The sequence below is a fragment of the Eleginops maclovinus genome, chromosome 6 (assembly GCF_036324505.1).
Source record: "Eleginops maclovinus isolate JMC-PN-2008 ecotype Puerto Natales chromosome 6, JC_Emac_rtc_rv5, whole genome shotgun sequence".
Lineage (NCBI taxonomy): Eukaryota > Metazoa > Chordata > Actinopteri > Perciformes > Eleginopidae > Eleginops > Eleginops maclovinus.
Window position 1 is genome coordinate 8,488,671 of NC_086354.1, and position 21,804 is coordinate 8,510,474.

The window sequence follows — 21,804 nt, forward strand, 5'->3', positions numbered from 1 at the left end:
TGATTAATCTCTTTTGTTTAGCTACCTTATTTTTTACGTGTTTCATAATGTTTAATGTTATTTGGAACATTTGAGTTTTTTCTCCGGTCATTATTGTAAAGTACTTTGAGCTTTTTGTCAACAGATGTGGACAAATATTTTTTATGTAAAATGGTTCTGAGAAAAGACAAAATAAAGAAGACTAAAGAACATTTCTGTTCTAACATTATTATAATAATTAAATGTCTTTATAGTTAGCACTGTCAGGGTTTATTCTGTTACTGTGTATAACGAGGGCTTGGAACCAGACGTGAGTGGCATTTTGGGCGAAAATGAGTTCTATATGTCAAATTAAAGGTCTTGATGAGCTCTATCTAGTCGTGCCAAAAAGACGCATCAGAAATCAACCTGTATTGAATAAAGTAACAAAACAACAAAGACCTAACACACAAGTTTGAGCATTGTTTGGAGCCAGAAGGGCGCAAGTCCACTTACGCCCTTCTGGCTCTGAACAATACAAGAGCCTACAGTATTTTTCAGAGCCAGAAGGGCCTAAGTGTAGGTAGTGCCCCTAAACAGCACTAACTAAAATGGAAAAAAATTTCCAGGAAAGATACAAACAAGCTCTACTTGGAAGGATCTCTGAATCTGCCAAAAATGTATGCACTGTATAAAGAGAAATGTGAACAGGAGTGGAAGATTAAACCAGAAAAACAAAGTCTTTATAGAACAGTGTTTGACAATGAGTTCAATCTTGCCTTTCACACTCCGAAGAAAGATGCATGTAAACACTGTGAATGGTACCAACGTTTAGAAGACAGTGAGAAGGCTAATCACAAGGATGAATATGATGCCCACCAGTTAAGAAAGACCCAGTCCAGAGAACAAAAAGAAAATGATAAAAAGAAAGCAAAAGAACATGTGTCATACAAGGCTGTCACTTTTGACCTGGAACAAGTGCTGACCACTCCCTGGAGCAACATAAGTAGCCTGCTCTACTCACGCAAGCCAAGTACGTACAACCTCACTGTGTATGAATTAGACACTGAAGATGTCGAGTGTTGCATGTGGCATGACGGGGAAGGTGGCCGTGGATCTTCAGAGATCAGCACATGTGTTTACAAGTACCTTAAGGAACTTAGTCCTCATGTAAAACACGCAGTTCTTTATTCAGATACTTGTGGTGGACAGAACAGGAATGCTGCCTTTAGCCTGATGTGCATGTATGCTGTCAGCTCACTGCCTCTCTCCACTATTGACCATAAATACATGGAGTCTGGTCACAGCCAGATGGAGTGCGATAGTGTGCATGCTGCAGTGGAAACTGCAAGAAGAAAAGTTTCTATCTACTCCCCTGATGGCTACTACACACTTGTGGAAAGGCAAAAAAGAACAACCCATACAGTGTACATGAACTTGGACACAAGGACTTTCTGGACTTCAAGTCCCTCTCCAACCACTTACTCAAAAACAGAATAAAAGATGAGGAGGGACAAGCAGTTCATTGGCAGAAGATTAAATGGTTCCGCTACACGAAAGAGGAACCAAAAACAATCTTCTTCAAGTATGATTTCACCGCCCCAACCTTCTGAAAAGTGACGGTGGCACAACAGGCAACCAGAGGCACCAGAGGCACCAGAACCACACACCCCAGCTCAATGTATGAAAGTCCTCCAGGGATCAGTGCCTTAAAGAAAAAGACCTACTCACCCTGTGCACCAACGGCAGTATTCCTCACTATTATGCAGAGTTCTATAACACTCTGACAGTGGGCAGTGAGTGAACAGATAGCCTAAGTGAACTGAAAAGTGAAATGCGTAAAAAACAAGAGAACTGAAATTAAACTGTTTGAAATTAAATGACACCAATCTCAGAATGAGCACTGAAGGGAGATGAGAAGTGAGCGGAATTGCGTAGGAAAGCAATGGCCAGGCTAAATTGGAATGAAACTAAATTGAAAAGTCAAAATAGTAACAAAGCAGAATGTGTCTATTGTATACACTATTTTAAATAAAATGAAAAATGAATTACTTATAAAGTTACAGTGTTTTTAACCAATGTTTTGACCAATAATTTCTGCACTGATCAGCAGATACGCCCTATGTGTCTTTAGAAGAATTGGAAATGTTTGGTGGCAAAAAGGCGTATCTGATGTTTTTGCCATATTTTTAAGGTTTTAGAATATGTTCATTGTGTTAATATGCCATAATATTTTTACTTAACTACTAACTCATATAAGTATGTATGTGGTTGCAATGTTGTGGTTGAAGGTTAATAAATACAGTTGATTGAAGTGTGGTCAAAATTTGGTTTTGGCTCTCCTGTAAAGTTTGTCAAATGCCACTTATGCCCCTCTAGTTCCAAACCCTCGATATTTGTATAATATCATATGCTATTTCCAACACAACATTTTGAACGTAGGACTTCCATTTTTTCATTGCTGACAAGCAGAATCTTAAAGCGCAAAGTAAAACCGGGGGCAATTACACTCGTTACTGCCCTCTATTGGATGGGCTACAAAGTGCATCACAAGTGAATTTCTACAGTAGCAGTTTCTTAAATAGGCTTTTATTGTTTACAAGATATAAAATACAAACAGCTGTTTCATACAATGGTAAATATATAAGAGAAAGGCGGGGCTTAGAGGCGAAAAAACGCATACAGTGCTTAATGTCAGGCACATTAAAAAGTGTGAATAAGTGCCATGTGTCCGCTCCGTAACTCAGTGCATCCAGAAAGGTGTGCGTGTTTCACTGTTAAAAAACACAGAAATAGGCAACATAATTTGGCACTGAATAAGGTAGTTAAATTATAACTCCGTATGACCACATTAACAAATTAAATCATGTTAGAAATAAATCCTCTTCTAACAAAATAACTTTTTTGTTTTACAGTCGTCAACATCCTTTAGGCCCATTTTCAAAACTCTGAACACAATTAGCACAACAGCTATCTTTTCTAGACCATACCATTAACAGACACACCTGATTTTTTAACAACAAGAATATGCAGTCAATTAACACATTTCTTAAATACTTACGTTTTCTCTACATACATGTTTACTTACCAAAACTACAGATCTTTCTTGTGTTATTTAAAAATGCTTACAGACAGCATGTCAAAAAAAGGGAGAGTGGGTTACAGTAAAAGAGTAATTATGAAACACAATTGATGTCGTATTGTGTTTGGTACGCAGGTATAAGTCAAAAGTAATGATCTTGTTCAACTGTTCTGATTTACTTAGTGTGATTGATTATGGAGGTGGGTTTTATGTGTTTTAATAGAGTTACAGTATGGAGAGACAACTTAATTGCAATTTGAAATGTATTGTTGGTATTGCGTTATCAACATGAGCAGAAACTAGACTATTTGGCTGAGATGTAGGTGTGCTATTGCTTGTGTTAAGAGTTTTGAAAAAGTAACAAAAATATGCATAAGCATTTGTTAGCATTGTCAAAAATACGGTGAAATCAAGGCAGAAAAAAAAGAGGATATGGCAGCTTATAAATGACAACTTCACTACGATAAAATCAATAACCTGTCTCTATGATTCAAAAACAATTACATTCAAACTCATGTTGGGCTACAGGAAGGTTTGATATGCCCCAACGCAAAAACAACAAAACAGTGCTAAAACCAACACACACACACACACACACACACACACACACACACACACACACACACACACACACACACACACACACACACACACACACACACACCTCAGTTAACAGAGTTGCATATATTTTCCACCACTCTGTTGAACTCCTCTGGTTGATCAGCATACATGTGGTGAGAAGCATCGTCTATCAGCTGCACAGTGGAATATAAAGGGAACAAAAGATAAGAAATACTGTCGTCAGTCATACACAACCACAAAATGAACAGACCAGAATTACTGACATCACAATCAGTCATTAACACTGAACATCCATGACTTACCAGAATTTCAACCCTTAAATAATGAATCCTATAAGATATTTGTGACAAGTTCTCATAATCAGTTAATCCCTAAGTTCTAGTGGACATTGGGGACATATTTGAGCAAATTCCCTAAGGTTGGTGTTGCTGAGATTTCACATTCCTGAGAACACAAGGACAACACGAAAACATAATGCCCATAAGGCACAAAAAACAAATAGGAATTGAATTAAAATGACTAATTTCAAGCTGAATGGACCGTTTCAGTTCCTAATTGGATAATTTCCCCCCTCATGATTCTACTCACCATCACTTTGGTGGGGGCCTGGTTCCTAATTTGGACCACTTTGTCCCCAGAGGAGCTGTCCACCCAGGATCGTGCTCCATACAGCATGGTGAGGGGCATGGAGGGGGGCAGCTGGTGAACACGCTCCAGCATGGGATTCTTGGCCCAGCCCAGAGACTCAGACATGGCCCTGAAGCCCACCTCACCACTGGGAAGGGAAATGGAAAAGGTGGTAGAGGATTGGTTAGCTTTTTGTAGGCTCTATGTGCAGTCATGTTTGCCAAAGGAATTATATTTTCTGCAATGTTTTTGCAAATGGAGTGCGTTAAAATAACGCTTTTCTAGTCATAATATACCCTAAAGCAACTTTCAACACATGCCAGCACTCACCGATTCACACACTGATAGCATATGCTTGTTTGATACTTGGCTACCTGCATCACGGAGCAACACACTTATTCATGGTTCAGAATTTTGCCCAATATATAATTCGACATGCCCACAAGCGAACCAATGATTGATGGATGACAGCTCAACCTCCTGATCCAAAAAACATTCTCATGCAGATTCCCTAAAAATGTAGGCAAAATGTTCATGAAACTTTGTGTAAACAGGAAGAAAGAACCAGGGTTCATTTCAGAAACAAAAAATGATGTTGCACTTTTATTAACATTGTGGAAAAGAACATCTGTGTTGCTTTCATTTGGATTAGAAATAATCGGAAAAATGCATTATAGACTGTTAAAATTCATGTTACCACCACCCTTAATTTGTAGGCCTTATAAACAGCTATCAATGTGTTGTTGAAACGCTCTGAGCAATAAAAAAGGATACGTCTTTTTATTTGTAGAATCTAAGTTGATTCCACATTATGAACTAGATGTAACATTATAGTTCAAATTTGATTGAGTGATGTGTTTGCTTACCTTGGGGTCTGTGCGTTGCAGTGGTAGATGTACTGGGTCATTGTGTCATCCTCGAACAGATCTTCGAATTTCGTTTTGAAATCAGGACGAAATCTGTTTACCAAGCCGGGACCTGAATCAACATCACACGGTAAGATGGTTGGAGTAAAAATGGAACATTACAATATTAGATTACAATTACATATCCTACCCCATGGGCCCGCTGCTCTGATGACAGCCAATGGGTTGAATAGGGAAACCACTGCGGCAATAGCTTTTACCCAGCGCGGAAGGGGGGGCCTCTTGTTTACTTCTGATCCATGACCTTCTTGGGTCTGTGGCTGGGGACGCTCAGGGAAACCCCAGGGGTCCACAAGGATAAGATGTGAAACCCTGCCAGAGGAGAGGACAGTATATATTCAATTTCTATTAACAGGTATCCAAATAAAGTAGTGTACTTTGCTGTCTTTGCGGATACCACCACTAGGAGGCGCCATGGTCTATGGAATTTTCTTATTTTGATTTTCTTTGCTAGCCAGAGAAGCTAACTGGACAATACGGAGGTAGGATTCGGAAAAAAAAGAGAACCTGACAATACATTGCCTTTCTTGCTGAGATTTGCAGATTATTATTATTATTGATTGTTATAATACAGATGTTTCTTGGCCAGTTGCGGTCAGACAGCTACAAGTGACAGCAGCTGGCCAGAACCAGGCTAGCCGTTTCCTCTTGTTTCCAGCCGTTGTACAAAAGCTCACTGGTTGCTTTTGATTGCTCCATATTTACTATACAAACACAAGAGAGCTTACTCCAATGAAACTTAAATCCCAACATGTTACAATTAGCTAAATGTCAACATTATGAATAATTGTCAATAAGCATGGGAGCCGTGGAATATGATTAGCGCAATAGAAATTATGACACATTGTAAGTTGCAATATATATTCCAAACATCTGAAATCATTATAAAATTGATTAAGGTTTAAAATAAATCTATTGATTGTCACTGAAAAATAATGTTGCAGTAAAAACAATACTGAGAGACCCAAATTAAAAAATTTAATAAAGTTCCCTTCAGTGTTCACTACTTACTAAACCACTACCAGCTTTCGGTTCCCCTCATTTTGTGTTTGAAATTGCATCCCCCCCATTAGTAATATTACCTTGTAGGGTACTGCATGGCGTAGGAGGTAGCCAGGTACCCCCCCAGACTGTGTCCCAGCAGTATCATGTTCTCCAGGCCTACAGAATGTCTCCACTGCTCAATAGAGTCCACAAACTGCTTCTCTGCCTGGGTAGCATCCGAGGGGAACGAAGGCCTGGAGCTCCGGCCGAAGCCCAGGACGTCAAAGGCGTAAACTGGCCGTGATCGACTCAGCGCGTCCACGTTCCGGATCCAAAGGCCGACCCCTCCACCGAACCCGTGGACCATCACCAGGGGAGTCTTCAGGGCTAGAGGAAAAAGACAGAAAGAAGTTAATCAACGGTCTTCTGGTGCGTTATTACAGCTGTTGTCTCGGGATAAACAAAAAGTAGGAAGGTACCCTGTTCTGCAGTTTTGCGCACCCCCTTGTTGGTGAGGGTCAGAGTCCATATTCGATCACGGTTTGGCAGGGTCACAAACCGAGACCATACGTCATTCTGGATACCTGTTGTGACCACACATAGAGGAAGTGATTAGCTACATATGGTATATTACTTTGGGGGGTTAAAACATTATTCGATTTTGGTGTATTGAAGATAATAGGCTCTGTGGCAAAAACTAATTTTTGATACTTGCACATTTTAAAGCAGGATAATCTCCATATATTACTTAGACTTAATGATTTTTTTAAGCGAAATGCAATTGCCACAAGGAAAAAAGCTTCACCACTGGTAAGCTAAATGCGGCTAATGTTTGGCGCAATAAATTGTAGTCTCATTTAGTTGCTTTTAACCGCTTTTTTGACACATCATTGGACATTCACAAATTGGTAATTTACTGACACATGTTATGTCGTAGAACAAAGAAAAATTTCTTAAGTTTGGGTAAACCACAGATCACACAAATGTTCTCACTTCGAGAAGAGGGAACAAGAAGTGGTAAAATGCTAAGTCAATTCTGGGTTTTAGGACTCAGTCCCACAATCTGCCTGTCAAAACATTCTTACATGCAAGAATCTTTGACTCTGCAGTCTTTAGAAGGGACATGGATGTTGGACGCCAGGAAGGCCACCAGCTCCAGACTGAACTTGGCCTAATGAGAGAGAAACAGAAGAAAAAGAATGTAGAGATGGTGGATAGTACAGGAATTATTCAACACATGCTTCGAGTTCAAGGGTCAATTCAAGTGTTATCTTTGTTTGCCTGGAGCAAACCGGCCCAGGATTGTCAGACTTCACAGTCATCATGCTGTCAAAGTCAGTGCCAACACCCACAGGAAATGGATGATGTTAAATGTTAGTCATTATAGTCAATATTAATCTTAATATTAATCATGATCACCTCTGACTTCCTAATCCATGTGCCTTATTTTTTTGTATTGATGGCCTTTAGAGGAAACTGTTTTTATTAAAAACCACGATATGTAAGATGTCAAAAAAAGATCCTTCCAAACAGGCACTTAACCTCCTAATGTTTTTAATTCAGAATTTTAACCGCTTAAGTGCCAGTTTCTTATTAACATAATGATGCTGTTATTGTATTAAAATTGTGCATTGGCTTTGAGTCTGCATGTTATTGTAAAAAGGTAGGCACCATAGGTGTGGAAAACTAAAAAGTCTGAAATGTCTTTAACAAGGCAAAAGGTTTAGGATTAATAATCACTGAAATGCCAGGCAGTTTACTGTACCATGCATACAAAAGGCAACAGTTACACAATCGGTTATTGACAAGCTTTTTATTTTCAGGATAGAAATGTAAAAGTTGCGTAAATACAGCCCAGGTGGCTTTCCCCCCGCCCCACTATTTGATGGAGATAGAAAAAGGCCAATCTCACATTTCAATCTCCTGCATTAGCTAATAGACCAGATACACCACCAGGCCTGACACCTGCTCTGCAATCAACATGCAATACAAAATTGCTGAGTCATCCTGACAATTGGCTCACCGTGGAGGGTACTCACAGCTGCTCTTCTCTCTAGTGAACAAAAACGTACAAAGACCTGTTTGACAGGAGTGTCACATTAAGGCATTTTTAACCAGTAGCCACTCCTCTGGTTAAATAATATCCCTTTTATCCCTGCAATACAGGTTAAAGTGAGCAATTCATTTATTTGCCTTTAATTTACTAATTGTTTTCCTTATTTCTGTTATATAAAAGTAAGTGGTAGTAGCAGTTGTTATGTTATATTAGTATGCTATAGTTAAGTGACAACATCTTTATGATTATGTAAGTGAAATGTCAGATGGATAATACAAGCATAAGAACATGTATAATTTATTCCCTATTTGATGTTGGTGAAATAAAACAGCACTATGGTAAACATTGCACGACACCAATCTTAATTTCTGCCTAAATGTGAAAAGTTACATAATAAACACAATCGTTTTTTTGAAGTTTAACAGTGATGTAATTAGACTAGCAGTGTGTTGGAGAAGGTATTAGTAATGTCTGTCCGATTATGTATTTGCGTTACTTACTCTGTTTCACAGTCGTTTTGCATCGGAGCTGTGGTTGTAGCAGGGTCCATTGATTGTCATATTCCGGTGACTACATTCAAGGAAATGAAATAACACGCTGCTCTGTAGCTAGCCTCTGTAGGCTAGTTTTTAATGTTTTGTAACTCGTTCGTTTTTTAAATCAGCTGACCCTGAACAAAGATGGTCTATTACGAAGATGCATCAATTGTTCACAAAAACCACCACTAGTCATTCATATTTCATAATACAAAGTTTGACAGGGCGTTCACAGACAACATGAAGTTATATATTTTTATTTCGTGAATTTCACAACGGAGGAGCTTAGTGTTTAGCTAGCAACAGCAAAACGGATGGGGAGTATACGTAATATTCCGCTGTATCTATGCACAACATCCTCGTATGTGCTTGTGTAGATTAACTATATTTTGTGAAATTATAATCTGATGATTTAATATGCTTCGTGTGATTGAGGGTGTGACTATGTGGTCGATACATTAGGTACAGGGGCCTCCTAGGTCCTAGGAAAAATCTTGAGAATCGACAATACAGTTGACAAAACGATGTCTCGAAATACTGTCCGAGTGACCATCTTTCTTTTTATCACACCTCTCTGTAGCACGGTGGGAGGCGCCAATGGTCCTTTCTACGACAACAGTGCTCCTTTGCTCTTCTCTTTGAGCTACACGGAATATAATATTTGTAACACCAACTCCGCTTCCGGTTTATCAGGACACGTCACTCATTCGACTGAGGAAGGGGACCGGTGCAAAACTCGTTTATTGACCTCATTTGTTCACATTAGACGGAAACAATCATGTCGAACTCAGTCATTTCGGTTATTTCTCGGTTTCTAGAGGAGTACACCACCACGACGACCAACAAGCTGAAGGTGGTGGATGCATATTTGCTTTACATCTTGTTGACAGGAGCTCTGCAGTTCCTCTACTGTCTGCTCGTCGGAACCTTCCCCTTCAACAGCTTTTTATCGGGCTTCATCTCCTGCGTGGGCGCTTTCATTCTCGGAGGTAAATAACTATTCTGCAAATGTTGTAATGTGTTGGCAATTATTCTTATAATGCATCTATTTCGATGGGTTTCAGTCAGTCACTGGACTTCCGGTCCATAAGTGAACGTGTGTGCACAACTCAGCTTAAGCTAACCATGCTAACATCCCATGATTTGAGCTGCAGTTATATAAGAATTAAACAAACAAACGCACTCTCTCAATATGAAAATATAAACTAACATTACTATTATTACAGTGCCTGTCGTCGAAAAATAGTGTAGTTTAATCACCTTACAAAAGCACTGCAAAAAAAAAAGCATACATGTAGGTTAAATAATGATGATTATGAATATTTGTATTGGCTTATGAAGAAGTGAACAAATGATTTGCACTACACACTTATAGAATACAAAGCAGATACTGGTAAGTTAATAAATCCTGTTTACAGTAGAGGAGTTTTAGGGTCAATTTTGCCCTAATCATACTGCCCCTCGCTGCATACACAACCTGTAAACTCGAAGATCTTGTCATTGGAGTAATGCATGAAAAGAGACAGGAAAAATTCAGTAATTACCAAATAGGGGTTAAGAAACTAATACACTTTTTCAAATTGAATACCAGGAAAAACTCTGCAGAAACACACTAAAAGGCCAAGTCTTTTATATTTGATAGCATTTTCTGAAAGTAATTTATTTGTTGAGTTAAAATCTGAGAAGTGAATCTTCTCTTGGTTTGGACAGGAATAAATCCCTCCAGTCTACTTATCAAATCGTAAGTCAGTACAAGTAAAAAAAAAAGGATATTCCATCCCATTTTATGATGTTTTAAAATGTATGAAAATAGACTTAGTGCAATAAGTGTTTATTTATGGGTCTAAAGTGTCATAATAATCAATCCTGCATGTCTTTTTGATTTTTTCTTAGTATGTCTTCGTATCCAGATCAACCCACAGAATAAAGGAGACTTCCTGTCCATCTCTCCGGAGAGAGCCTTCGCCGACTTCTTGTTCGCTCAAACCGTCCTTCATCTGGTCGTGATGAACTTCATTGGTTGAAACCAACGTGCGTCTGCCCCTCAGAAGGTGAGTATTTAATTATCACATGCATTTCTCAGTTTAGAGATGTTTTGGACTGAAATGGCAGTTTTTGATTACTATGCCATAGTAAAGTCTCGATGGCCAGTTAGTTTGAAGAAGAAAATGTTTTGTACCTCATTTGAATACGAGAACATTTCTCTGCAAGATGTACTAGTGTTTATACAAAGAGTCTTTTTATGGGCTATAAATGAGATTTAATTAACTTTGAAGACGCTTATATGGGTTTTTAAACAGATTCTCTCTTATATTGATTTATGTTTTTCAACCAAGTAATATACTCTCTCAGTCACATGAATTATGCTTGGCAGTTCATCACTCTATTCTTAGTGGAATAACTTCAGATAATTAATGTGATAATGTAGACTTCTGTATTACTTCTCACGGGAGATCCACATGATATCGCATATTGCTTTTCTCTGCTAGAAAACAGTGTTATTGAATTTTCCAGACTTGGGGCATACTACTGGGGTTGTAGATATCTTCTACCTATAAGCTTATTTGTCACCAACCCATTAATCTTTTTTAATTTTTTATAGATCACGATGAGAAGATATCAAACCCCCCCTTCAAGACATGATGATTTTGGGCCACTGAGTCACATCCCACCATCAAGAGTGAATTAGTTGCATCTTGTCACTCAGATGCATTACGATTTAATCATTTTAGATAATGATTCATTTGTTGCATACTTTTTTTTATTATCAGAATTTGTAAAGCATTCCCTTTTGCACTGAGAAGAAATAAAAACCTCTCAAATGGTGACCTGGAGCACAATGAAATATTTATTATTTGAATATGAATACACTTGTTTTTAGCAATCTCAGCATCTAAATGTTTTTAATACATGATTTCCTCAAACAGCAGCAAGGAAAGATCTCCATTCTCTCCTACTCTGTTTAAAAAAAAAAAAAAATCTTTGTTCTCAAACTTAAGTATTTAACCTCTAGTGCTCTGTTAATTGACACAATTCATGGCGTGGCAGGAATTTGCTGGGGTTGTTTTTGCCCCAGAAATTTTACCGTCTCTTGTACATTGAAAAACAGACTACAGTTGAGTCCTGAGGCAATGTGAGTCAGGGTGTGAAGCAGGCCTATCATGCCGAGGGAGGGAAACAAGAAGACATGAAAAACTGATTAAAGTTTGCATTCCAGATTTTCTTTATTCTCTTCCTCTGGTGATTTAGTAGCAGATCAGAGAGAAAGTACAAATGAAACAGACTACATCCCTTCTGAAAACAAGTTAACAACAAGTAGTGAGAGTGGCAATGAGGACCTGAAATAATCTAGAGAGTTTGGGGACAAACGTTTATGTAAACCAGTCCCTTCACAAAGCTGAAAGGAAGTTATGTACAGTGGAGGAAATAAGTATTTGATCTCCTGCCAATTTAGTTAGTTTACCCACTTACAAAGAAATGAACAGTCTGTTTTTTTTATGGTCGGTTTACTTTACTTACAAAATCCAGAAATGTACATTAAAGAAAAGATATAAATTAATATGCATTTAATTGGGGGAAATAAGTATTTGATCCCCTTGCAAAACATGCCTTAGGGGAAGGAGGTTATCGGCCAATATTTTACGATACATGGCCCCCTCCATCATCCCCTCGATGCAGTGAATCGCGCTGTCCCCTTAGCAGAGAAACCCCCCCAAAGCATAATGTTTCCACCTCCATGCTTGACGCTGGGGATGGTGTTCTTTGGGTCATAGGCAGCATTTCTCTTTCTCCAAACACGACATGTCGAGTTGATGCCTAAGATCTTGATTTTGGTCTCATCTGACCACATGACCTTCTCCTAAGCCTTCTCTGAATCATTCAGAGGATCGCTGGCAGACTTCAGACGGCCTGTACATGTGCCTTCTTGAGCAGGGGACCCTTGCGGGCGCTGCTGGATTTTAATTCATTACGGCGCAGTGTGTTACCAATAGTTTTCTTGGTGACTGGTCCCAGCTGACTTGAGATCATTAACAGGTCCCTCCTGTGTAGTTCTTGGCTGACCCCTCACCTTTCTCATGGTCATTGATGCCCCAAGAGGTGAGATCTTAGATGGTGGAGCCCCAGATTGAGGGCAATTGTCTTCCATCTTCTAATAATCAAACCAGTTGTCTCTTTCTCACCAAGCTGCTTGCTGCTGGTCTAGTCTTCTATTCCAGCCTTGTGCTGGTCTACAATCTTGTCCCTGATGTCCTTAGACATTAGTTCCACCATGATCACAAGATGTCTTTGGTCTTGCCTTCGGTGGAGAGGTTGTAATCTGAATTATTGACTGTGGACAGGTGTCTTTTATCCAGGTAACGAGTTGACATGAGTGCTTTCTTGAAGCGAGAGGGCTTTTTTAACCGGTCCGTGGGAGCCAGAATCCTTGTTGGTTGGAAGGGGATCAAATACTTATTTCCCCCAATGAAACGCAAATCAATTTATATCTTTTTGTTAATGTACATTTCTGGATTTTTTTTTTATATTCTGTCTCTCACTGTTAAAATAATCCTACCATAAAAAATACAGACTGTTCATTTCTTTGTAAGTGGTTAAACTAACTAAATTGTCAGGGGATCAAATACTTATTTCCTCCACTGTAGCGTGAGTGCATGTCAAGGGATTATGGTACATTTTCGTTTATGTTCTGCTTACTGTTTTTACCGGACGACCATAAAAGACTTGGCAACCAAACTTAAGCGACACACTCGACAAGGTTCGCAGAGCAAATTGATTGCTTGGAATAATTGCTTGTTAATTCAGTGGTTGAGGGGGCTTTGTGAGGAGCTTACTAAGAAAAATGAAGACTGGACCCAATCCAAAGTTTCCAAGCATCAAAATGAAATTATTTCATTGTAGCGTTCCAAATCAATCCTCTGCATTCATGCTGGGAAGGCACTCATCATGTGGATGCTTAGGAGAATAGGTTAAAAAAAAGATGGCTCTGAAATGATAAAAGAAGGGGATAAAAGATGAAAGTTGAACCATATGTTTCAGAGGTAGATGAAAATATTGAGCTGTAGAAAACTTTTAATGTGACTTGAGCTAATAAGCCTTTTTTCTGTAATTTCCATAATTTCATCACATATTGGATATTGTGGAATTTGGTTCGGAGTGTGGTTAAATATTTGTGCTACAGATAATAAGTCCTTAAAGCATTCCTAACTATCCAACTGGCACTTACATGGTTAACCTCTGGAACATCTGGACCCAACTGCATGGTCACATGATTTTGCTGGAAATTGCCTTTACGGAACTTGGTTTCTGTTTACACAAGGGAGATATTTCACTTGGTGAATCTCAAAGTGACGGTGAACCATGCTGCAGCCCTTTCTACTCACCCTCAGCCTGTTACCATGGATCCCAGGTAATAACTGAACTCATGATCCTGAAAAAAATGGCCTTTCTTTGCAGATTATGATGAAAAATAAAGTTCTTAGGTTGTTTAATGTCTTTGATTCCATGGATTTAACAGTGCGCTTCAGGCAAAAGCATTGTCAATATGCTGCAATGTAAACTCATGCTGCGCTTCCCTTTATTATTTTATTACTTTTTTGTGTTAATCGTTTGCTGAATACAAACTATAAAGGCTGGTAATTCTATTTTCCGTGGCAGCCAGAGAACGCTTTAGTGTTTTGTTTTTTAAATATTCTAAGCTTCTGTTCTGCATGCCCTTTAGCAAGAGTATGTTTGATGTTTATTTTCTCAAGGCATGTTTGATGTTTATTTTCTCAAGGCTCCAAATGCCTGTTATATTTGTCCCTCCAATTCTCTATTATAGAGGGGATAATCCAATTTTGAAATATGGAGAGGGAAGCGAAAGTAGGAAGTAGAAAAGTGTTTTGTTAGAATGGAAACCAATACCATAAATGTTGTGAAAGTACTGCTCAAGGCCACTTGAAAACATAGATTAGAAACCTTCACTTTAAGTCATGGCTGAAACTCGAAAATAGTGCTCAACATTAAATCATCTCCACATTCCATCAGCTTTCCTCTGTGGGATAACCTACGAAGAAGAGCTCTCAGTCATGGAAGGTCAAAACCTCACTATCCCGTGTCATTATGAGCCCCAGTATGCCAGCTATGTAAAATACTGGAGCCGGGGCAAGACGAGGGAGTTCTGCACCAGCCTAGCTCGGACCGATGAGTCCCCTTCTGCCAATCCATCTGAGAAGAAAGTGAGACTTTTTGACGACCCAGTGCAGCAGGTGTTCACTGTGACGATGAGCAACCTGAAGGAGCAGGACTCTGGGTGGTACATGTGTGGCGTGGAGATAGGCAGCATTTGGAGGGCTGATGTTGTCACCTACAAAAACATCAAGGTCATTCATGGTGAGTAATGGATGGATTTTAAACTGTTATCTATCCCCCTTGAAAAATAAGTTTACAGTCTATAACAAACATGATAGTAATGTGTAATTATGATGTGGTCTGCCTTTTAAACATACCTTAATGTGTTATGATCTGTCTGTAGCTCTGTAAGCACTTATAAATGATTGTAATGCTTTTTATAACAATATTCATAATTTTAGTCACTGACACACATTCATAGTGTATTATAATTCCCATAGCTATGATACATACATCTTATTTGAATTATAATCACTGTTTTAATGCATTATTACTCAATAATATCAGTTCTTAACTTCAAAGCATCAAATGACCATGTTGAGCAATTCATAACCACATATTATTGCATTATCATGATAATGATAATGCAATAAAGCAATATGAAATGTTGGTTAGTAAATGTACAGTGCTATAAGCAGATTATAACACAATATAAATAAATGTATAATACATTTTAGACACACAAAGTGTTACTTTAAACAAATTAACTTCAAATGCTTAGATTACATATATGTATTTACAGTATATATGTATATATATATATATATATATATATATATATATATATATATATATATACATGTCCTTTCTGTGTTAAAAGTGATTCGGAAAGATTCAGGAAAAAAGACTCTCTCCTTTTGTCTTGATCCATTTGTATAGAAACCTGTCTTAAAATGAGCTGATCAGATTTTGGCCACTTTGTCACAAGGTTTTTTTAGGCTGTGCAACCATTAGCCAATATCCAACCAAGGTAACACCGGCCCACTTCATCACATTACTCTCCTCTAATCCTCCTCTGATCTATTTGGAATTTCAAACCAAACACTTCAGATACATGTTTTGTATATATCTGAGACCTATAATACAGTGGTATGCAAAAGTTTGGGCACCCCTTAGGAAAACCACTGCATCAGTTTGTCACTTGCTGAGCTTTTGAAGCAGCAACTTCATTTTAACATATGTTATACCTTATGGTAACAGAAACATCTCAGTAGTGAAATAACTTTTATTGGTCAAACAGAAACATGTTTATGTGCATTCAAACAAAAATAGGCATGTGCATAAATTTGGGCACCCCTAAGAAATAATTCCATTAATATTTAGTATTGCCTCCTTTTGCTGCAATAACGGCCTGTAGACGCCTCCTGTAGCCACAGACAAGTCCCTTAAGCCTGGCAGGTGGTATTTTGGCCCATTCTTCCACACAAAACGTCTCCAGTTCAGTCAGGTTTCTTGGCCTCCGTGCATGGACAGCCTTCTTCAAATAAATCCATACATTTTCAATGATGTTAAGGTCTGGGGACTGGGATGGCCATTCCAGAACATTGTACCTGTGCTTCTGCATGAATTCCTTGGTGGATTTTGATCGGTGCTTAGGATCATTGTCCTGCTGAAAAATCCAACCCCGGCGTAGCTTCAACTTTGTGACTGACTCTAGAACATTCTTGTCAAGAATCTCCTGGTACTGTAAGGAATTCATGTGGCCCTCAACTTTAACAAGTTTTCCAGTACCTGTGCTAGCCACACAGCCCCATAACATGATAGATCCTCCACCAAATTTTACAGTGGGCAACAAGTTCTTTTCATTGAATGCAGTGTGTTTTTTTCGCCATGCATACCTGTTCATGTTATGACCAAATAACTCAATCTTGGTCTCATCTGACCACAGTATTTTGTTCCAAAATGCTTCTGGCTTGTCCAGATGTGCTTTTGCATACCTCATGCGACTCTTCTTGTGATTAACACTCAGGAAAGGCTTTTCATCACCTTCCAATGAGTCTTTCCTGGTGGCAAAGTACGCTGGATTTGGAGGACGGTGAACAAAACTACAACATTCATGGTGAGTTGTTGTAGTTTTGGAGGTGGTTATGCTTCTCTTGAACAAATAATTTACATCATACAACTGTAGTACTTTCATTATGATGTGGTCTGCCTTAAACATACTTTTAATGGTGTTCTTGACTTCTGATCTCTGTAACTACTTATAAATGATGTGGAATGCTTTTAAACATGTCATAATTTTTCATGACACTTTCATAGTGTATATAATTCCCATAGCTATGTACATACATCTTATTGAATTATAATCATGTTGTAAGCATTATTATCAATAATTCCTCTTAACTTCAAAAGCAATCAAGGACCAGTGACAGCAATTCATAACCCATATTTGATTATCATGATAATGAAGCTTAAAGTCAATAGAATTTGGTTCAGTCAATGTACATGCTATATATATTTTGGAAGAAGACTATAATAGGGGACCTTTAAGGCACATCAATTAAACTTAATTATACCAGGTTGGGTGAAAAGACATGTACAAACACATTAATCCTTAAACATTTAATAACAATCTAGACAAATCACTCCAAAGGAAGACTTAAAGCTGCTGAATGCAGAATATATGCCCATAGGTTTTGAGATCACATGTGCAAATTTAGGCTACCAATTGCTGTGCATACAAAAGGAACTTTGTATTTTTTTTTTTACGTCCTCAAAGCAGGAACTGTAACTTATCTAAATTAAGGATCTCTGCACAGGGCAAACAGAACAGTCCAATATGGCCTTACCCTATTTATAACCTGCAAACGTTATTGTGGTTCCATTGTAGCGTATGTAAATGGTCTGCAAATGCTAAAATCCCAAAGCTACCTCAAGAGGGAGTTTCTCTCCCACACACTCCTCCCCTGCTTGAAACGCCTCCATTGAGCTAATTTGTTTACTTCTGTAACATAGTGACATCACTGCAACAATCGCGCTTCTATTGGCCAGTGCTCAAACACATTGTATATGATTGGCTAAGGGCTGTAATGGGTTGGGTGCCAACTCCCTAAGTCAATGATAATGTTTTTCCTTTTAGAAACGTTCATCAAGTTTATTCCTTTCCTGCAGGTATGACAGTAGAGAACAGCCGCCTGAGTGGGGAAGAAGGGAGTAGTGTCACAGTTGAATGCCAATACAGCGAGAGATACAGGTATTTTATTGCCCCATACATCATTTTACAACTGTGTCAGCTGTATTCATCATCAGTAGTTTTCACTTTTAAGTCAACATTTTTTTTAAAGAGTCAGCAAACTTAAGAAAGATGGTTCTTTGAGGGGGATGATAATACAACAATAATAACAGTAACGTATGAAGAGTTAGAATAAAGCTGATTGCAAGACAGTGAAATACTTAAGCATACTTCATGAAGGGCAGAAACACAGAGGGATATAAATATACAAACACACCTAAATACATACATACACACATACTCATGTACATATTCATAACTAAAGCTAATTTCATACATGCGCCTACATACAGTAATTAGATCCAACCAACCAAAAACAACCAGTATACAGTAAAGTAAAGAAAAACATGATAAGTATTTTGGCCCTACTACAATTTGTTCAATGTCTGTCATTCAAGCTAAACTGTGATGGACAGTAAGCCTTGCTGACTCCCCCGTGAATGTTTGCCAACAGAGACAGTGAGAAGAAGTGGTGTCGGAGTGGAGACTGGAGCTCCTGTCTGTCGGCAGGTTCTGAAGGGAGCTATGAAGATTCTTCAGTGGACATCAAAGATGACAGATCTGGGTCTTTCACTATAACCCTTAAGAAGCTTCAGATGAGACATACAGGCTGGTACTGGTGCTCTGCGGGACTTCAGAAGATGCCTGTGCTTGTGCAGGTCAAACCACGACCCATGACTAGTAAGTTGAAGATGTAACAATTTAAACTTTGTATAAAGGAATGTCGGTCATCCTTTATAAACTTCTAATGAATTATTATCTGTGTAAAGCACTGTATAATTATAAACACTTGCTTTATATCAATAATCATTAGATATTTTTTTCAAAAGGACATTAAAGGTCAAGTATCATAATGCTTTATAACTGCAGCTCTGTCACTGACCCATATCATTTGCCAGCATCATAGTGTATCATTATTCCAATATTTATAATACATTGTAATACTTTAACAATGACATGGTTTGATTAAGTAAAGTTAAGTGTATTTTTGCTTTACTAAATCAAATGTGTTCTTGCTTAGATTAGAGTTCACTCATACCACATTATTACAGGGATTATAATGCATTATAAAGAGATTACAATGTATGACAAAACATGGAATTACACTGTGAGCCTTGGGGAAAAAGGCAATGAGTAACCAGCATTAACGTCTTTTGTATTCAAAATCTTGAAATCAACGGGAATCTGTTGGTGAGCCATTTTGAGAAACCAAAACAATCTCCATAGAGAATAAAGAATCCAAATAGTTGATAAATAATGTTCTGATTTTTATGTAAAGCGTCTTCGAGCATTAGGAAAAGCACCATACAAATCTTAAGTGTTATTATTATAATTCCCTGTGATTTTGTCACTGTGAATAATCGCGTTCACAGGTTTGTACCTCATGTTAAAGGTATAATATGTAACTTTTCAACATTAATATGTCTAAAAACAACTCAACCTATGACATATACAGCTCCGTAAAAAAAATAAGAGACCACTGCAGCATTTTCAGTTTCTCCGGTTTTATTATTTATAGTTTTATCTTTGACTTAAATTCTTTTTCTTTTTTTAAATTGTATTCTGTATTATTGACATCATTTCTCTGTGTTGGAATTCAGCAGACACTGGAATGGCTGCCATACATATAGAGATAAAGATCTAAGAAATATTTGGAGTGGTCTCTTAATTTTCAAGTCAGGTATGTGTTTTGTTGGGTTGTGTACTAACATTATCCCCATTGTTTCCAATCAATGGCTTTCAAACTTACAGAAATCTATCATTTTATTCAAGGTTATGATCCGTCTCATTTTCTAGCCTGTAATATCAACGCATGCCATTTGTACATGGAAAGGGTTGCTGTTGTCTGCCAGAAGTTATCATACATTTCCCTGCGGGTAACTCAGCATCATAGCCATGAACCCCGTAAAGCCAACCTAAATCTGACTAGATCAGATTTCACCATGCGATTTAATCCTGGGAAACCTCTATTAAATGTTGAACCTAGCCTGTGGATATCACAGAAATCCGTGTTCTGTGGCGAGTTGTGGCTTAGATGTTGATCTGACTTGCCAATTGAAACACCAAATTATTATGCAATAGTAGTTAAACCAGGCATAATAGGTAGGAAAAAAATCACAAATATGCAACTATGTAGCCTTTTCTTCCACGTCATATGCGGCTGCTGTAATAAAAAACAGCCCACAGCAGATCAATATGTGTTTGTGACAGATGACGGGCTCATGCGTATCCAGCTGCACAAGGTATCGTTATCACGAGTCACTGATCAAGAATATAGATTTTACGAGCTCTGTGGATGCTCCTACAAACACTCTTTTGCTTATGATAATACATACTGTTTCAGCTATACCATTTTTTTCTTTAGCAGCGTTGTCTGTGACATCCCCTCCTCAGACTGTTGTAAATCCTTTTCCACACAAACCCATCACTAAGGAGTCTTGGAGCGGTTACAGGTAGGAGTGAAGCATTACTGTTAATAAGAAATCTGTTATCATGTTGGACGTCATGTTAATATGTTGCAGTATAGGCCTGGGCTGCTATTGAAGCTGATCTGATAACTGCGTTTGTGTGTCTTTGTTTTAGACACATCTTGGGGTCCTTGCTGGTGTGTGTTTTTTTTATCCTTGTGGGCTTGGCCATATTGGCGAGAAAGTGGTGGAAACGGCACAGTAAGGCAACTTCTTATTTCTTTGAATATTAAATGTAAGTAGAATGAAGCCACAAACCTCCTTAATTCCATGAAACGTGTATTGGATATATCAGAGTAAGATATCTGCATCATCATTTGTGACTTAAAGACCCTGAATATCCATTTCTAGAGCAGGGTCCTGTGCGGAGACAACTTAAGGAGATGGACGCAAGGCGAAATGTAAGCCCCTGTTAAAATATCTGTCACTATTTTATTGCACACTAATTAAATATAAGCACCGTTATCAAAGATATGCTTTAGCGAATATTGTACCCATTTTTTTTTTCTGTCTCCAACAGGAGTACTCCGATGTGGGTGACCTGCAAAATGCTACTGCCATTTTCCTTAACAAGGACTCCCAGGACGTAATTATGTACTGAGCTTCGTCAGTGCAGTGTTTTATAACTGCTCTTTATGCTGAATGTATTTTCTTGTTACTTCACTGCGCAGCGCAGATGCTTTGTTTTGAATATCTTTTTTCTTTTATGCCAGCCCATTTAAAGGCAAGTATTAATATATTTTGTCAGATGTACCTACAGTACCACTAACAAACCTGGGGTGATGTATAATGTATTATCATATCCTTTGTTGGACTGTAAGGGACTTTTGCAGATGTGGGAGCATTTTACAGTTTAATATTTCACATGGTATTTTTTGACTAATTTCAGTTGATTTGAAAGTTTTAGTTTTTACAGTATTAAATACAATAAAACCAATAAATAACTATTTTGATTGAATATCTTTCAGACTTTTATGAATGCATTATTTTACATGTCCATTATACACATATGATTTTCTATGAAGTTTTGTGGAAAGAGAAGGACTGAAGAAAAACAATGAGACAATGTTTGTTGTTTCAGTTAAACCTGCAGTAATAGACATTCAGAAACACGTTACGTGTCAGCTAATCAAAAATGTAATGTTATGCAATGTAATGTACATTTTTAGATTTAGGAGCAAT

At 38.0% G+C, this 21,804-nt stretch overlaps 3 protein-coding genes across 5 annotated transcripts; 2 read left to right on the forward strand and 1 right to left on the reverse strand.

Annotated features, from left to right (window-relative positions):
- Positions 1–2,528: 2,528 nt before the first annotated feature.
- On the reverse strand, positions 2,529–8,913 carry abhd4 (abhydrolase domain containing 4, N-acyl phospholipase B). Of its 2 annotated transcripts, XM_063886092.1 has the most exons (9): positions 8,716–8,892; positions 8,183–8,212; positions 7,245–7,330; positions 6,639–6,743; positions 6,258–6,546; positions 5,306–5,487; positions 5,116–5,227; positions 4,211–4,397; positions 2,529–3,795 (listed from the first exon to the last, which is right to left on the reverse strand). In XM_063886092.1, exons 1-9 carry the CDS (start codon positions 8,763–8,765, stop codon positions 3,706–3,708), a joined length of 1,131 nt encoding a protein of 376 aa, XP_063742162.1. In that variant the 5' UTR covers positions 8,766–8,892; the 3' UTR covers positions 2,529–3,705. The 2 variants fall into 2 exon arrangements, with proteins under 2 accessions (XP_063742162.1, XP_063742163.1); XM_063886093.1 differs by lacking the exon at positions 8,183–8,212 and having other exon boundaries at positions 8,716–8,913.
- A 504-nt stretch (positions 8,914–9,417) lies between these two features.
- Positions 9,418–11,579, forward strand: dad1 (defender against cell death 1). The gene is made up of 3 exons (XM_063886094.1): positions 9,418–9,740; positions 10,645–10,802; positions 11,354–11,579. The coding sequence occupies exons 1-2, from the start codon at positions 9,530–9,532 to the stop codon at positions 10,773–10,775; spliced, it is 342 nt and encodes a 113-aa protein (XP_063742164.1). The 5' UTR covers positions 9,418–9,529; the 3' UTR covers positions 10,776–10,802; positions 11,354–11,579.
- Positions 11,580–14,005: 2,426 nt separating this feature from the next.
- Positions 14,006–21,580, forward strand: pigr (polymeric immunoglobulin receptor). Of its 2 annotated transcripts, none has more exons than XM_063885571.1 (8): positions 14,006–14,158; positions 14,779–15,123; positions 18,034–18,115; positions 18,609–18,835; positions 20,523–20,607; positions 20,738–20,823; positions 20,974–21,023; positions 21,143–21,580. In XM_063885571.1, exons 1-8 carry the CDS (start codon positions 14,110–14,112, stop codon positions 21,221–21,223), a joined length of 1,005 nt encoding a protein of 334 aa, XP_063741641.1. In that variant the 5' UTR covers positions 14,006–14,109; the 3' UTR covers positions 21,224–21,580. The 2 variants fall into 2 exon arrangements, with proteins under 2 accessions (XP_063741641.1, XP_063741640.1); XM_063885570.1 differs by having other exon boundaries at positions 14,008–14,158; positions 20,520–20,607.
- Positions 21,581–21,804: the final 224 nt, after the last annotated feature.

Coding starts and splice junctions, on each gene's coding strand:
- abhd4 (XM_063886092.1), bottom strand. CDS start 8,765: ATGGACCCTGCTACAACCACAGCTCCGATGCAAAACGACTGTGAAACA. Junction 8,213..8,715: donor CAAAACGACTGTGAAACAGA/GTAAGTAACGCA, acceptor TTTGTTCACTAG/AGAGAAGAGCAGCTGTGAGT. Junction 4,398..5,115: donor TGCAACGCACAGACCCCAAG/GTAAGCAAACAC, acceptor TTCCCTTCCCAG/TGGTGAGGTGGGCTTCAGGG.
- dad1 (XM_063886094.1), top strand. CDS start 9,530: ATGTCGAACTCAGTCATTTCGGTTATTTCTCGGTTTCTAGAGGAGTAC. Junction 9,741..10,644: donor GGGCGCTTTCATTCTCGGAG/GTAAATAACTAT, acceptor ATTTTTTCTTAG/TATGTCTTCGTATCCAGATC.
- pigr (XM_063885570.1), top strand. CDS start 14,110: ATGCTGCAGCCCTTTCTACTCACCCTCAGCCTGTTACCATGGATCCCA. Junction 20,824..20,973: donor AAAGTGGTGGAAACGGCACA/GTAAGGCAACTT, acceptor ATCCATTTCTAG/AGCAGGGTCCTGTGCGGAGA. Junction 21,024..21,142: donor AGATGGACGCAAGGCGAAAT/GTAAGCCCCTGT, acceptor TGTCTCCAACAG/GAGTACTCCGATGTGGGTGA.